At 46.5% G+C, this 16,412-nt stretch overlaps 1 protein-coding gene across 9 annotated transcripts in view; it reads right to left on the bottom strand.

Annotated features, from left to right (window-relative positions):
• Positions 1 to 998: 998 nt before the first annotated feature.
• BCOR (BCL6 corepressor) overlaps positions 999 to 16,412 on the bottom strand; it is an 83,964-nt gene continuing 68,550 nt past the window's right edge. For all 9 annotated transcript variants that reach the window (XM_042788371.1, XM_042788372.1, XM_042788375.1 and 6 more), the window contains 5 exons: positions 12,173 to 12,339; positions 4,921 to 5,066; positions 3,645 to 3,722; positions 3,286 to 3,436; positions 999 to 2,120 (listed from right to left, as the gene is read on the bottom strand). In XM_042788371.1, the coding sequence (XP_042644305.1) occupies positions 1,826 to 2,120; positions 3,286 to 3,436; positions 3,645 to 3,722; positions 4,921 to 5,066; positions 12,173 to 12,339 (837 nt within the window). In that variant the 3' untranslated portion in view covers positions 999 to 1,825. The remainder of the gene's footprint in view (positions 2,121 to 3,285; positions 3,437 to 3,644; positions 3,723 to 4,920; positions 5,067 to 12,172; positions 12,340 to 16,412) is intronic.

Consider the following 16,412-nt stretch of genomic DNA (forward strand, 5'->3'; position numbering starts at 1 on the left):
CACCTCTTGGCTCAGCTACAAAACCACCTTACCCCCAGAAGCAGCCCCACTGTAAGCCACAGAGTACAAACGTGAGGCATCAGCTCTCCGTCCTTCCCTGTGGGACACCTTCAGGAATGAGGCCTCGTTCTCCCTTACCTTCAGGATGAGGGTAATTCACGCCCTTTCTTAAACTCTCCCACGTGCAGAGATTTAACCTGAGGTACATTGTCCATTAATCAAAACCTCCAAGCCTCATGACTCCAGATGAAGAAACTTTTTCCCAGATGCTTTTCTCAGATAGACCAGATGCTCTGCTCAAGACCCTTTTGGTGGGTGTCCTGGCCCTCAGCAGCAGACCAGCGCAATTTAAATGTCTCAGCTGAAGCATTTGGCTATTGCAGGACATACTGTTAAAAACAGCCCCGAAGCAAAACTCAGACTGTGTTCACAGCAGGAACTTCTTTCCAGAGGGGAAAAGCAGACCCGGTCCCTTAAGAGAAGGCCTGCCCAAGCCCTGGGAGCCCAGCTTCTTAAGATGCAAGTTCCCAAGCTGTCTAAAAATGGTGTTCTGTTCACTGTCCCTTCACATCCCCCCCAAAGGGTGCTCACAGCATTAATGCTCCGCATTAAAACTGAAGCGTTTACCCTGGTACTGTTTTCCTCCCCTCTGCAGACACCACTGGAAAGAGAATTCAGTTGATTCAACTTGATGACAAAAGAGGAAAAATAATTGAACCTATTCACAACTCTTTAACTAAAACACAATGCATAAAGTATTGCGAATGCCGCTTTTAAACCTCTGTCCCACAAAAGCTGCCCGCCTGATGTTTTCTTGTAACCTTGAATTTAGAAAGCCACTGCAGATTCTACCTCAGATTTCATCAGCTGCTCGCCAGCACCTGTGCCAGCTCCGCTCTGCTTCGGGAATGGCTCGTGGAGCCTCCTTTCATAAACATTAACGAGTCGGAGCTCGTTTCACAACCAAGCACAGAATTAATGGGAGTCACTTTAGCTTCTTCATTTCTCAACAGTTTTATTGCCTTTAAGAAAATTTTTGTAAAATATAAATACAAAGGCAGGAGATTTACTTACAAAGTTAAAACACAGATCTCAAACATAAACACACAATTCAGAAAATTTAGTTTATGTACAGTTTCAAGCAACTTCAACATATGTTAGTTTTTCAATATTTTACAAGGTACAGAAAAAATAGTTCAAAGTCTTCTTTAAATAAAGAGCATAAAATGTTTAAACATATATAAACAATCCGGTTTGATGTGTGAAAACTAAATTTCACAGCTTTTAAATTAGGATATAAAAGTTCTTACAATTAGTTGATGCGTATGGATATGGTTTAATTTATATTACAAACTATTGAATTATATTCAATAGTGCTTACCTGGCCAAAGCAGGTAATTCTGTAAACAAAAAAACAAAAATAATATCACCAAGTGCCTTACTGAATTCTATCTCCCAAACAAGCCACATGACTTTGATCACATCACCTAGAAAAAGTATGTTCTGTGTAATCAGTGCTTTGTATGAAACAAAGTCAATGTGTGGGTGTGTTCTTTAAAAAAAAAATGTGTTCCGAGTAATAACAAACTTATCCCAAAGCCTGTGTGCATTTAAAGAAACATTATATAACAATTTTGTAAAAACTGATTGAAGTTAAAAAAAAAATTCTTCCAAAATCCATCCAACTGGAATTCAGATCTCTTATATAAAGGAAAGATATTTTCATATTTAATAGTGTCCTTTCTTTACAGAAACAATTGCATTTGAACACATATACATAAAGAAGTAACTGTATAGAGCACTGTACATTAAACGGCCTGATGGTTCACCAGAGGATGTCGAAGGGAGGGTCCTCGTGCGGATGCAACCAGTGAAGCGAGGAGCCGAGCAAAGTCTTGAGTTCACTTGTAAACTCTACCAAGTCCAACAGCTCTTTGCTCTCTGGGTTAAAAGCTTCAAGGTCCGTGGCACAAGAGAACAACTGGCTGAGGGAAGTCTGTTTGTAAAACTCTGCCTCCGTGATGGTCACAACTTCCAGATTGGGGAAGTTGCAGCGAAAGATGCGAGATGACATTTTTAGCCTCTTCACCACGTCCGAGAGCAAAAGCCAGTTTCGTGGGCTGTGGAAGCGAAGGAGAAAGAGGCTCCAATAACTGACATTAATTAAGTCACCGGCTTCTTGACTCTTCACCATATCGCTGTGTGACAAACCCTCCCTGACCGTACCCGCACAAACAACCCCTCTGAAATCAAGGGGGGGTCAAATGCAACAGATGTGCAGGCGCATACGCATTTACTCACAGTACCGCTGCCCGCAGCTTTGGGGAAGGAGGGGGACCGGGCATGCAGGGGCACGGGAGCCTACAAGCCCACGCGTGGGCCAGCAGCCATCCCGAGACAGCTGCTCACACGGCTAAAGGTTCGCCTGGCTGAGCCCTACTGCCCTTCAGCACGTTAGGAAATGGCCTAGAGTTATAATCAGAAATTTCAGCACCTCTGGCTTGCAGAGGTGCCGATACTAAATACAAGTCAACAGAGGGTTTTTTCCCAGATTAAGAATACAGATTTTTAATTCAATCTTTGTACTTGTCTTCTTCAGAGAACTTAAGTTATATCCACCACCCAAATAATAAAAACATGCTAAAATCCACGCTCCTGCATGATTAATATTTAAAACTATTTTTCCCACGGCTGTCATCACAACTGGTGCAGATGACAAACCGTAACTGTTTATGAAGCTAATTTATATCTTGAATATAACAGATGATAAAATTTTCCAGGTCTTTGTTTATTATTAAGTAACATAGTATCTTCTGCAAGATGTTTATTTGTTTGATATAATTCCAGGCTTTACACCAGTTTTGCTGCAAAGTTCGGAACAGCAGTAATGGTATAATTTCGTCATCCACAAATGCATGCCCACTCAGCAAAAGAGAAAAGCCCACTAAGTAAAATTAAGAACATCTTACAAATATGATATCCAAATTTAAGTCCTAGAAACACTTGTATTTTGGGATGTTATACCAAGATGCCGGCCTGGGATGAGGGAAGGAATCTATGTTCAAATGTCATTTGTTCAGCTCGGGAGTATGGCACTCAAAACACAGCACCAACTTCCCCCTCTCACCTCCCATTAGCTTATTTCTAAAAAGCCCAGCAGTTAAGGTACTGCTCTCTCACTTACGTTAGATAAATGCAAATGCATTTCCCCACAGACACAAACTGCTGCCATCCCAAGCAAATCGTCTCAGCTATTTTTACCCCGAACCCTGTAATTGTTCTTACCCCTGAGAGAGACACACTTGAATGTTGTAACAGGGCAAGGGAGGCTCATCTGAAAATTCAAATTCAAACACATCACTAAAGCCATCTTCATCTTCATCACCTGGGCCAGGAGGGTTTGCCAAGATGTCAAATCCAGATTCATCTTTTGGTTCTAAATAAAATTGAATAAAGGTGCCACGTCAGCATTGAAGAGACTGTTGCAGGTCTTGCTTTTTCTTCCAATAACGTGATCTATAAATAAAATCAGTTTGCTTCCTTCCTAGCTTCCTCTACCATAAAAACAAAACACCCCCACCCCCACTTGCTGCATGTTTTGAAAGTCTCCGCATACAAAGAAATAAAGGGTAACATTTGCTCACCGCACACAGAGCTGCCATAGAAATCCCAGTACAAACCAGGGTCATCAACACTTCGACCTTGCAGGTCAGTTAAATACTCTGGAGAGGAAAAAACAACAACAAAAACATACTGATGAGAACAAAAAGCTGGCAAGTTTAGCAGACTGTGTGTCATACAGCCTCACTATGTATCTTCCATACCTTCCATCAAAAAACCCCACACCGTATTCCTGATGAATAGGCTACAAACAACAGCATAAACATACCACTCTCGCAAATATTCCTGGAATTCGCTTTTCTCCTGCACCCTTTCTCCCATCACATCAAATAATGACTCACCACATCAAATAATCACCCAAGGTCTAACAGACACAGACCTAACCATAATCTTCAGAAACTGAGAGCGGCATCTTATTTTTGTGAAAGATAGGGTGTACCACATTTTTTAACCTGCACAGTCATTCTGGACACCAACTTGCGGGTAAAACAGTGGCCCCAAAGAAACTGACAGAAAAGGTTTTTCCACACAGATATGTTCAAAAGATCTACTTCTTTTCTACAGACACAATTTAGGGGATTTGCTAGTTGAGTTGATGAAAAGATACAGGGATTCAAGGTTCTAAGTCCAAGATACTGGACTTTACTGGAGCCCTGATATACCTATGTGATTTCTACATACACTGCACCACTTAACCAGGTAAGTGGATAGGTATTTAAACTCGCTGCCTGTGAACATTGCAAACATCTTCAGAGGTAAGTTATTAGGGAATGCAAGTGTCCTTATCCAAAACTAACAGGCAAAAAACGAAAAACCATGCTAGAACATGGACATTTTTAAGGCCAAGAGCCTTTAATACAGTTTTACGGCATTTCAGATATAAAATGAGGCAGAACTTGCAAAAAGACAACTACCAGAAGGATAAAAAGCAAGACCATGGGAAAACACGATTACGTTTAACAAGCAGCTATTCAATTCGGCAAGTTTCTTTTTTTCATTTCAAGCAGAAAACTGAAGGCACCGAAACAGCCCACTGACCTCCTACTTACCTATCCAATCTGACAGCGGCATAATCCTTATGATTTATTAAGAGTTTCAAATAGAAGGAGCCCCCATGCATGGCTATGCCTCCCACCCACAGCTGCTGGGTTTTAGCAGACAGAGAGGGAGCTACTGCATCCTACCCTCACGCTCCTCGGTGTGGAGCCATCTCCGCCAGGCAGCGGGGACTTGGGGGGGCCAGGGAACGTCCCCCCATCTGCCATAACCAGCAAAGCCCCATGCAAAGTGGCCACAGACCTGTGAGGAAGGTCTCCATGAGCTCGCTGTGGGTCATTTTCACAATGGTCCTCCCAGAGTAGGTCGCAAGCGTTGGATCAGCACCGTAAGACAGCAACAGTCGGACAATTTCCAAGTGATCGTTTTCAACCGCATCATGGATTGGTCTAGGGAAAAATAAAAAAGATCACAGTGTTACATTTTGACTCAATCGTATTAAACAAATGTGTTTGAAAAGAAACTTCTTCAGATCAAAGTTATTTATAGCAAATAACACCATTAATACAGCTGCCAATCATCTCATTGTCAGTTTTACTTGCACATCATCCCCTCCCCTCTTGTCTTTTCACAGTCAGACTGCTCAGGGCAGATATTTCTGTTACATCTATTCATTGCCGTACATATTTCGAGGGCTAGTAAAATAATTACACCGCTGTAACAGAGAGCAGGAGTTTGCATGAAGCCTCACAAACATAATTTTGCTGCGAGTCACTCTACCGTTCCAAATCTCTGCCAATTTAACACTGTGTTGTGGAGTAAGGCTCATTCAGACTGCCTCTGGGCAAGCACGGAAATCAGTTACCCAAAGCTCCTAAATTATGTACACAGAAATAAGTTATGAAAATTTGCTGGGAATTAAACTTCTGTGCTATATCCTCTTTAAATAGTACTTGCGAATATATTTGCAGCACAATTCAACCCTTCTACTCGGAGAATAGAAAAACATGTTATTTTAAGTTTAGTCCACCCAGAAGTTAACACATTTTACGTGGCATGAGAAATCTAAGCAAGCTCAGACATAGATTTTGTGAGCCTACAGAACGATTATTCATTAATACGCATGCCTGCAATTCCAGGTTTAGAATTCCTTATTGCTAATTATAAATCGCATTAACTTTTGCCTCTAAAATTGATTATACGTAACGGGGAGTTGTCTGGAAGTAGAACATATTACCCTTCAGACTAATGAAGATGTGTTAAAATCCCATCTCTTCCTTAGACAGCGATGAGCAGAGGAACTGCCAGCAATCATGGCAGTTCAGCTCAACTCTACACACCTCCTCCTTTAGGCTGTCAACACCACTGCCCCCCAACAAGGCTTTCAAGCTTTTGAGAGCTTGAAAGCCTTGTTAAAGGCGAGAGAAGTAAGGAAGGACTTTAACTAGGATCATGTATTGCCCTCCTGGAAAGCTTTCAGAATGACATTACAAGGAGAAGTCGTCTGGAAGCACAGACAAGCAAACCCCTCAACTGTCTACCAAACTGCCGAGCAACGCTTGGCTAACAACCACAGCTGAAACTCCCTCTGCAAGGAGGCCACGTCCCTTCTGCCACATGTGGCAACGTCCCCTCGATGTCACCACCGCTTCGGTATGGGCTGGCATCCACGTGAGCTCAGGGCAGGGGAGAGGCAGATCAAACCAGTCAGAAAAGGAAGGCACACCACCGTTTTCCCATCTATCACATAGTGCTGCTGGTAGCAGGGGGACTCTGACCCACCCCAAAAAGAAGTATGTTCCAGGTGCATTTACGCCAAGTAGGAGTAAACACTTTCCAGTAGGCTCTGACTTGGGGAATTAACATCTGTCACATGTGAAGCACTCTTGCTTGCCCCCATCTTGCTGGAAAGCTGTATGCAGTTGCGGTTTTGGCATATGGACCCTATACTGACATGAGGTGAGGGTTTGTGGCTCCTTCCCTATGGAAAAAGGGATTATCCCAAGCTGCCTGCTTCCTGCACTCCCCAGGCCACCAACACAGCAAACAAGCAGGTGATCCTTGAGCGGCTGAGCACATACTTCAATCCAGTTTGTGCCACCCCTCAGACCCCCGGGACCAGAGCACGCAACACGTGCACACCTTCAAAGCCTGATGGGCCACTCTTTGGAAAGCCACTTTCAAGTTCTAAGACCAGAGAGGTCCGTGAGGATTGCTCGCAAAGGGTCAGGATATCCCTTCTCAATTTCTCAGGGAAGTCTCGTAACAGAACACTGAAACTGTCTGACGCCCTCAAGACAGCCAGTGCTGGAGATGCCAGCATTTCCAGGGTCCCCCAAAAGCCTCACCCTCCCACCTCCACCTACGGATCCAGTTCTTTTGCATAGGGGCTGCCGCAGCATCACATCCCTACACAGGCCCCAGTGCATCCAGGACCTGGCCGGTGCTAAACATCCCGGGCGATACAACACAATAGGTAACAAATAAGGGTGCTGGCACAGAGGCTGGAGATGTATCGGGTGTCTCTGGCTGTCAGCAAGCATATGAGGCCTGAGCTGTCGGGTCACGACACTCCAAGCATCTACAGCGGGAAAGGTCAGCCTTGCTGCAAACCCTCCTGTCCCTCCCCGGGCATGAAGCATCCCCAGCTGGAAGGCTGGCCACAGGCACTGGGAAGAGATGGGAGTTACGGCTGCTGCCAAATGCTGGGGATGCTTTTTTCTCCCCCATTCCCTCACCTTACTGGAGTTTTAAATTTTGAACTGTTTTCCATTTTATTTTAGAATTAGGATTTTCTGGCTTTGGGTGGGGGTGGAGAGCATTGTGGGTTTGTTGGTTTTGAGTTGTTTTTTTTTTTTTTGGTTGTTGTTGTTTTGCTTGTTTGTTTGTTTTTTTTTAAAACTGACTTACCTAAGTGGCTTTTGAAGCAGTAATGAATTCAAGATGATCCCTTATTAAAAACAGCATCTAAATCACCACCCAGTGTTTCAAGTGATTTAACAGCACCCGGAGAAGTTTATTAAAGGGTGCCTGGGCATCCTCCAGGAAGGAAAAATCACAGCAACAGCACATGGGTTGTAACCCTGGGATGGGACCCCCTCTCCCTTCCTATGGGTCACCCAGCCTGGTGCAGTGGTGCAGACAGGGGCAGGCAGCAGGGCAGGCAGCCCTGTCGTTGTTGCCTGCCAGAGCACAGGGGGGCCAACCTGGGCACGAGGAAGGACTTTATAGAGGCAAAGGGAAGGAAAGGCGCAGTAAAGCCACATGGAAGGAGGAATAACAATAAATAGAAGGCAGCAAAGGAAGGAAAGAAAACACTGGTGGGGAGGGAGGGAAGGAGATTCCCCATAGATAAGGCAGGGGAAAAAAGGCAGTAACAGAGTGCTGACAGACTCTCTTACTGGCTAGCACAGCTTCTTGGCAAGCTCACGAGCAGGACCATGCAAAGGCACAGCTACTCGTTTGCTTCTCCCACCAGGGCTGGCAGAGGAGGGAGTACTTTTCAGTCTTGGCAGAGTTTAACCGTCCTCTTTGTAGGATGCAAAAGTGTCTACTGGAGTCGGCAACTTTTTCAGATGTGAAAAAAAGATCCCTGGGACTCATCTCCTGGGCTGCTTTGCCCATATAATCTTTTCCGCCCTGAGCATCATGGAAATAAACACTCTCTATCCCTAATGGTACAGTTAACTGTAGTACAGCGTGTTTCTAAAACAAACCCTTCAAAAGGCCCCAGAAGGATCTGGGGACATTCGAGAGCTGCAATATCCTACAGGAGACACACATCTCAACCCTCTCTTGTGTACTGTCGAATTCTTCCTACTATTTTTACTGCTATTAGAGTCAGGAAAACATTTCACTGGGGGTTTATCATTCCACCACCAAAATTATAAACTATTTAGACCACTCAGGGTTTGCTCTCAGCCTTTCAGGCACCATCAGAATCTTCCTTGCTGCAATACGAGGTCTAGTAACTTGCTGAGGAATACCATAACTTGGCATATTAGCTTTATTTCCATCTACTCCATTATGCAACGCTGCCCCACGGAAGAGGCAAGGCACAAGTTGCAGGGGGGCAGCTACGTCGGCTGCCTCTTCTTTAACGCAGTTAGCTGCTGGAGGGTATCACTCTGCCAAGACCAGCTGAAAGGACGCAGGAAGAGAGCCATCTTGGCATGGGCCTCCCAGGGAAAAAATAAAAAAGGCTGAGCTCATCAGCTGCCAAAGAGGAGGATAAAGCAAAACTGGCTGCGGAGAGCAAATCTAGCGAGTGAACTCTGAAGCAATGGAGAGGCCTCGCTAACAGGCAGGAGATGCCTGCATTTTTGGCATGTGGCTTTGTTTTTTAAGGTTGTGCCGGTTCAGCTAGGGCACGCTGAAGAGGTAAGAGGAGAACAAATTCATAAGGCCAAATACACCAGCAACCATCCTTGCTAACGTCAGGCACTGGTCCTCAAATGCCCTCTGTCCAGCTACTGCACTTATCGGGGTCCTGTCAGGGAAGGAAAGCACTCACCTCTCAAGCACGGTCTATTATTATTTATGGCTAAGACGATTAAGAGCCCTTAGTGACTGTGGCACCTCTGAGACAGGTCTTAAAGATCACGCCAGGTTCTACAATAATCTCTGATTAGCCACTAATTCAGCAGCAGAGTGCTTGTGTATTCAGGGTCTGCAGGCGCTGCATTTGGAAAGACACAATCAGCATAGAGTTTATGGGGAAAACCACAGAACACCTCCGTATTTAGCCGGGACAGACGTGCTGTGAATAGGGCTGACAGAGGGACATCGTGCGCTGCAGGCAGCGGTGTGTGCGCAGGCAGAGCCCCAGCGCTGAGCTGAGGGCGAAGAGAAGGACTGCACCATACCTATGATGTAGTGTACGCACAAATCTGCTTTTCAGGTAACACCTACAGCCCCCAAACGCTGTCACCTCCTTGCCCTGCCACTACAGCCTGGCGCTTGTTTGTTTTTGGCTTCACCAAGATTTCTGATAGTATCAGGAACCTGAGGCTGAAAGCCTGCCTTATCTACTGAACTCAGGACAGACTGGCTGTGTAGGTACATAAAAGGCAACACAAAAGCAAGAGGCTCAGGTCTTTGCTTGACTTTCAAAACTTAAACACACGCATGCAAAACCACCACAGTGATGGGAGCACCTGCAGCACTTCAGACAGGGCTGAAAGGAGCAATGCATGGACTTTGCAGAACTCTCCTACTTCCTTCACGTTCATACGGACATTTTATTCAGATTGAAGCCACATCCTCGCCCGCCCCAATTTTTCAGAGACTGTCCTCCGAAAAGTTGACCACAGAGGCGGCAGGCAGCAAATAACAAGCAGACGGAAGCTTCAGGCGGCTGGGATTCAAGTGCCACCCTGGGCAGCGATGCTAACAACCACATCGTACGCAGTGACATCGCAGCTCATGCAATTACATCACTCCTCTACACAGATTTACGTTAACTGGCTGAACAGAACTAAACACATCTAACTGCTACTGCTTGAGAGCTTCCACCACAACCAAAAATATCTTTGGCTAGTGGGCTTGTGAGGTGGGGGAAGGGGCAATAAGGCATATTCAAGTGCACTTAAAAAAGCAGGGGAAATGGAGAAGCCTTTGATGTTGGGTTTGTTTGGGGTTTTTTGGTTTTAACATATCTTTCCAAGGGGTGACCAAGTTCAGGAATTTGAATTTAAAAAGCAACAGATTTGAGGAAGACTGACACTTCCTTTCTCCTAAGAGGTAAAGGACAAAAACTTACCAAGGCTCCAAGAGAGAAATGGGATTTGTCTTACAAATGTCATGATATACTCCACAGAGACAGAGAAGTCTGGCCCTACCAAAAGGCCGTGGGTAACACGGATCAGAAGTTCCCTACAGAAGAGTCTGCTCTCTGTCCTGCCCAACTTCGGGCAGTTAGATCATCTTTCATCTGTATGTTAGATGTGTTTTGGATTCATGCTGTCTGTTGGGCAGCTTTTCAAAGAAAAAATAACTCTGCCATCAGAAAAGAAGGGAACCGCAAGCTGAGTTCTGACATTACCGTCTACAATCAGATCATTATCATATTCATTTCTAAAATGCATTTTCCCCAAAACAACTTTTCAGGGTACACAAGCCAAGTTTCTTTCTTGAAAATCAGCTCCATCTGTGAATCGAAATCAAAGGTGGACTCTGAACAGGCGGGTGATTAAGACTGGTCAGAAACTACCTGGGGTTAATCTTCTATATAGGTTATTCCAGCAAGTGAGACAAAAATAATTTAGGAATCTTTTTATGGCAACCAGCCGCTGTTGCATACATCACCTATTAAAGCTGGAGACAGCAGAAAATGAGGGTCTGTTTGTCAGCCCAGAGAGCTGAGAGTTCTTACAAAGAAGTCAGAGATGGAGAAGGAAGCTGACAACTCAGCCAAAGTTTCAATGTTTCTCCAGAAAGGTCTCCATTGAGCCTTGATGGGCCAGTAACATCTGACCATCATGAACTTCTAATGGACCATCCTAACTGGCCCTCTTGGGACTTTTGTTTCCCTGACTCCTCCCTTCCCAAATTTATAAAGAACTTAAAAACAAAAGAGGCAGACTCTTAGTTATGCTAATTTTATCTCCCAGGCTATTTGGATGGTGATAGTGAATTCGATAAACCATTTAAGATAACAAGCTGCAGGAGCTCCGCAGAATACAAAGCCACCCATCCCCAAAATGCAAAGGCTGGATAATGTTCTGCATATGCTGAGGACAAGTTACCCCAAGGTCAGCCCCACACAGGTGGTCGAAGGGGTACTCAAGGAGATGCACAAGCAGCTTAACAAAAGGTGGGAAGCGGCATTTCTATCTCCACAAAGCAAAAAAGTAAAGCTCACTATCTATTCTGTGAGCACAGGAACTAAGCACCCCTACAATTCTGTGAAGGAAACTAAAAAACACTAATACGGATTAAAAAAAAATTCCAAACTATCAAATGAGCAGATAGTTTAACAGTTCAGCAAAACAACATTTTTATATCGCATATATAGGACTTGCACACCCAATCGCGACAAAACCCTTTAATGCTTTTGAAAGTAACCCTGCTAACAATGCAAAGCCCACTCTTTTGGCACAACTCGAAGGACCTGGAGCGCACAGGAGCAGGGCTGCAGCTCAAGCAGCACTCCTTCCTGCCCTGCAGCCAGCAATTCCACAAACTCTTAAAAAAAAAAAAAAAAAAAAAAAAAAAAACCCAAAACATAAACCACAACTTTTTAATATTCCCAGAAGGACAAAAAAAAAAAAAAAAAGACACCGAACTTGAGTCACAACAAAAGTGTGCACCCACCGCTTTCGTAACCAGAGTCCTGCACGCTCCCACCCGAGGACCAGCACTAAGGAGGACACCGTGCAGGAGGGCTTGGGCACCTTACCTGCTCCAGGGGGTTCGTGCAGGATGGGGAGGGGGGACAAGGGGAGGGCAAAGGAGAGGCACAGAGCAAAGGGGCGCTTCCTCCCACCACCGCGGCCAAAGAAACCGCTGCCCGGCGGTGGCGACCACCCGAAGCTGGGCCAGGGGTGCTGCTCACCTGGTTCCATCCTGGGCACTGCAGTTGACGTCAGCCCCGTACTCGAGGAGATGCCGCACGATGCTCAGCCAGCCTCTGGCGCAGGCCTCGTGCAGGGCACAGTAACCCGCGTTGTCACGATGATTCACATCACACACCTTGTTTTCCAAACAATACAGAACCACTTCCTGGAAATAGGAGAAAGAGATGCATGGAGTTATTTCTGGCTGTGGAGATGCACGTAGTTCTCTTCTTGAAGGAAAAGGGCGGGGGAGGGGGTGGGGCAGAAAAAGGCAAACCCACAAAATCCCTACGATATTGCCTAAATTATCCTCTTTGAGATGGGTCAGTCAAAAGGAAAAGAAAAGGGAGAGCTGTTGAAAGTTCTGTTTCTTCAGGAGACATAGCGGAGACCTCAACTTCCTGCAAGCAGACTGGCTTCTGCAAGCCAGCACCAAGAGCTCTGTGCCCCGCAGGGACCTTCCCACAGCCCCCAGCGTCAGGGACTGCCGCAGAGGGGGAACGTGCAAATTACACAGACAAAACTCAAAGCTTGCCACTTCTCAAAACTTCCATGCGTAAAGCTAGCAGCAAGGTTTTTACTCTTACATCTGCATTTTTTAGCAGAAAATTCTGCAAGCACAACAGCAGCACAGCCGACGTCAGTTTGATTTTAAAAAGAAAAAGCGCATGACCTGAAACAAAACACATTTAAGACACACAAAGGACAGTTTGCTATTGGCAAACAAAAAAAAGCCCGGTTCTATCAAGATCAGGGAAATCCCATTTTCACCCACCCTGGTTTTCTGCATGCAGAACTAAAGCCAGGCACCAGGTTCCAATAACGAGACCCACGCCGTGGGAAGCCATGTGAATTTAACACAATTCATCTTACAGTCAAATATACCACGGTTGAGAGCCTAGACCAGACTCAGCTCTACGCCGTCATGCAGCCTTGAAACAATGACTGCTCCATCACTCAACCAAAAATTTAGGATGGTGAGAGCCTTCCTCGATTTGTGTCAGATGCAAAAGAAAAAAAAGCAAACACATTTCTAAGTGACTCTGTATGTCTAAAATAGCCCCTGCATTCCCAGGTTAATGGTAAGCCAGTAATTTTGCATTTGCTCCTCTCAAAGGCTGAGTAACATCCTCATAACACCAAATACGGCGTGGAGGGGGCGAGTGCTTGCTTTGCCAAAACAAGAGAATAAAACAACCGCCATGTGCGATGCATTTATTCTTCCCCTTTCAAAATCTACCAGAAAGCCCACAACAATCTGTGCTCTGGGTATACCTGACCCAAGAGCTCGTATCCAGGATACAGCATGAAGCTGCTCTTTTAGCAGGCCCTCACTAACCAGGCTGGAACGGGGAGCTAATGAGCTGCCTGTCCCAGGCGCCGGAGCACCCCCCTCCTCACCTGCCACCGGGATGAAGCGGTCCACCACCTACACCTGATGCACCCACTGGTTTAACCTGGGATCCTCAGTCCCACCTCTCGCTGAACAGGGGCTCTTCATGTTCCTGCTAATCAGCCCAAAGGCCAAAAACCGGTCCGGAACAGATGCTCTTTACCCTGCACTCGCTCAAACCCGTAAGAAAGGGCTGTGCAAAATTATACCCTGGAGGTATGAATTTTCCTTCAAAAACAGACCACCCTGTCAGGCAAATTAGCAGATGGATATAGGTAGCAGAAGCAGCTGCCCATATTTGGCTCCACTTTTAGCATGAAGTTACCATTTAAGTAGATTCTGCAACTCAAAATAAAAGACCTTTCATCTATTTTTGTAAAAAGGAAAGGCTCGTCCTAGGGCGGAATACCTACTACTGGACGAAAAGGCTAATTTTGTCGGGCAATTCTGTGTTAAGAGGCTATAAGAAGAATGTCATTAACCACAAAATATAACCATAAAGACCATAAAACTCTACATTGTTAATTAATTAAATGCCTCATTAACTTTTTTTAACATGATTTATTCAATTTACAAAAAAATTAGCCACCACTGCCGAATACAGGAACATGTGGCGCCACAAACACACTTTCGGTTTCATAAGCATCTCTCCCTAACGTTAGGGAAAGGCTGTGAAAGCGCCACAGGGCAATTTAATGTCTGTTCAGGTGCTCTATTTAAACCAGCAATGTGAAAAACACTCGCAGTGAATCCAGAGAGTCAAGCTAGCACATCACAGCCAAGATACGTGCCATCGCTGCTTCTGCTGTCTGCAGTTTGTTAGCCAAACTGCAAACAGCAACGCTAAAAGGCGCGTGCAAATATGCATGCTCCATCCTCACCTACAGAGGTGCCCTTTGCTTTCATCTCTCCCACCCGCGCTCTGCAGCAGCTCCTGCCTCTTTTCCAAGGGAAGGGGTCAGCATCCCCCCTGCACATCCCCTGTGCCCTGGGCACGCATGCTGCCACCAAGAAGCACTATTCCACTCCACCCAACCTCAAAACACGGCCCTTGGGTGAGCGGTAACACTTCCGCGCAGCACCGTGTCAAACCCCAGAAGCAATGTTCATTCCCAGGCAGGGTGCAGGAGCCCTGCGGGAGCTACACAAGAGCAGGATGACGCCCAGAAGCTGCAGCTCGAGGGCAGGCTGATGCTCAGGAGCTCCTGCTCTTGTGGCAGTGCCACCCCCAGTGACCTAGGGCCAGACCCTTGTGTGATGCATCCCCAGGGCAAACCCTCTCCCCCAGTCTGGGTAAACCACCTGGAAACAAACACCCTACCCCTATCACACACCACACATTCCTCTACTTCCACTGCCTTTCCAGGCAGGATTTAATCCCAAATTCAGAGAACTTTCCAAATCCAGACACACACCAAAAATCAACAAGCAGCACAAAGACAGCAGTGTTTCCTCTCCCATCAAATTCATTACGCAAGCCTTTTGTAATTTTTTTCCGAAAAAGACTTTACACTCCCTATAATTCCCCCTTCACAAAAAGTAAATTACAGTTTTAAGACTACTATTATCTCAAGTCATTTGTTTCAAATGGGGAAAACAGAATAGATTCGAGAGCGCCCATACACTGGGATGGGTTGCTAATACCCTGATGAAGCAAGGCTTGGCGCAGAAGCCTAGCAAAGAAAAGGCAAAGCTTCCCACCAGCTTCGGCAGGGTTTTGCTCAGACCGTACAGATTTCTAGAGCCGAAGATGGTTTGCCGCACTGCCTTAAAGTAGCCTTGCTGGCTGCAGCCCTGCAATTTATCTGACCAGACGCAAGCCGCATTTGTCCTTCGACGTTTCACTCTCGTGTCAGCTTTTACACACAAAACTAACCGTTTGTGTCCTCCTTCCCGCAGCCATGTGCAGCACATGCGTACTGTGCGGTTCAGAGTGGGGCAGAGGCACATGAGCTAGTAGCATTTGGGCTCCTCATGGGTCCAGGAGCAATATATACAGCTCGCCAGCACCTCCGCGTGCCAAAGGTGCCAGCGCTGCCTCTGGGTTTGGGGTAGGATCTCTGCAAGGCCGCAGGGCATCCCTGCTGCAAAGGCAGGCAGTCTGCCAAGGGCAGGCAGGAGGAGCTCATCCGCTCTCAGGGCAGAGCTGCTGGTGCTGCTCTGTCCCTCACAGCGTTCCTGCCGCCCTCGGGGCTCCGGGGTGCCCCGCGGTGCCAGCCACCTCCAGCTCCCAGTCCTGCAGCAGCACTCGGGTGTCCCTTCGCAAGCTGTGGCCCTGGCGATGCAAACTGCTCTGCCCCCCCTGCCACCACGCTGGGAAGGGGCCGCAGGGCCGCCCGCTGCCCCCGCAGCAGCCGTGAGAAGCCCCCAGGAACCCACGAGCACCCAGCGCTCCCGCTGCGGCGTCAGCCCCTGGCCGGCGCGCTGCAGCCACCAAAGGTTGCTGCCCTGCTAACGAGGATGGCAGAAAACAGACATGTGCAGCCGCCACAGGTCACAGACCAGCAAATTACCTCATCGAGACTTTTTCTTCTTTTTTTTTCTTTTTTTAATAAGAGGAATTTCTTGACCGTTCTAATTTTTCTGGGGACAGAGGAAATTCAGCTTTCTACTAACTGTGGTAGTCTGGTCACTAGCAAGAAAAACACCACAGCTACAGAGCTTCCATGGCTGACCAAGCTATCACAGCTCACCACAGGCCAAATGAGCCCTGAGAGGGCAGCGCAGCCACCCACCGCTCCAAGCCTTGAAAGACACAAAGGATGCCGGGTCCCGGCGACAGCTTGGGCACACGGACCAGGCTCTTGCCCCTGCCCCGCTCAGCTCTCCTGCCCCGTGCTCCCCCA

Source organism: Tyto alba, unplaced genomic scaffold, assembly GCF_018691265.1.
Source record: "Tyto alba isolate M040663 unplaced genomic scaffold, T.alba_DEE_v4.0 Super-Scaffold_14, whole genome shotgun sequence".
Classification (NCBI taxonomy): domain Eukaryota; kingdom Metazoa; phylum Chordata; class Aves; order Strigiformes; family Tytonidae; genus Tyto; species Tyto alba.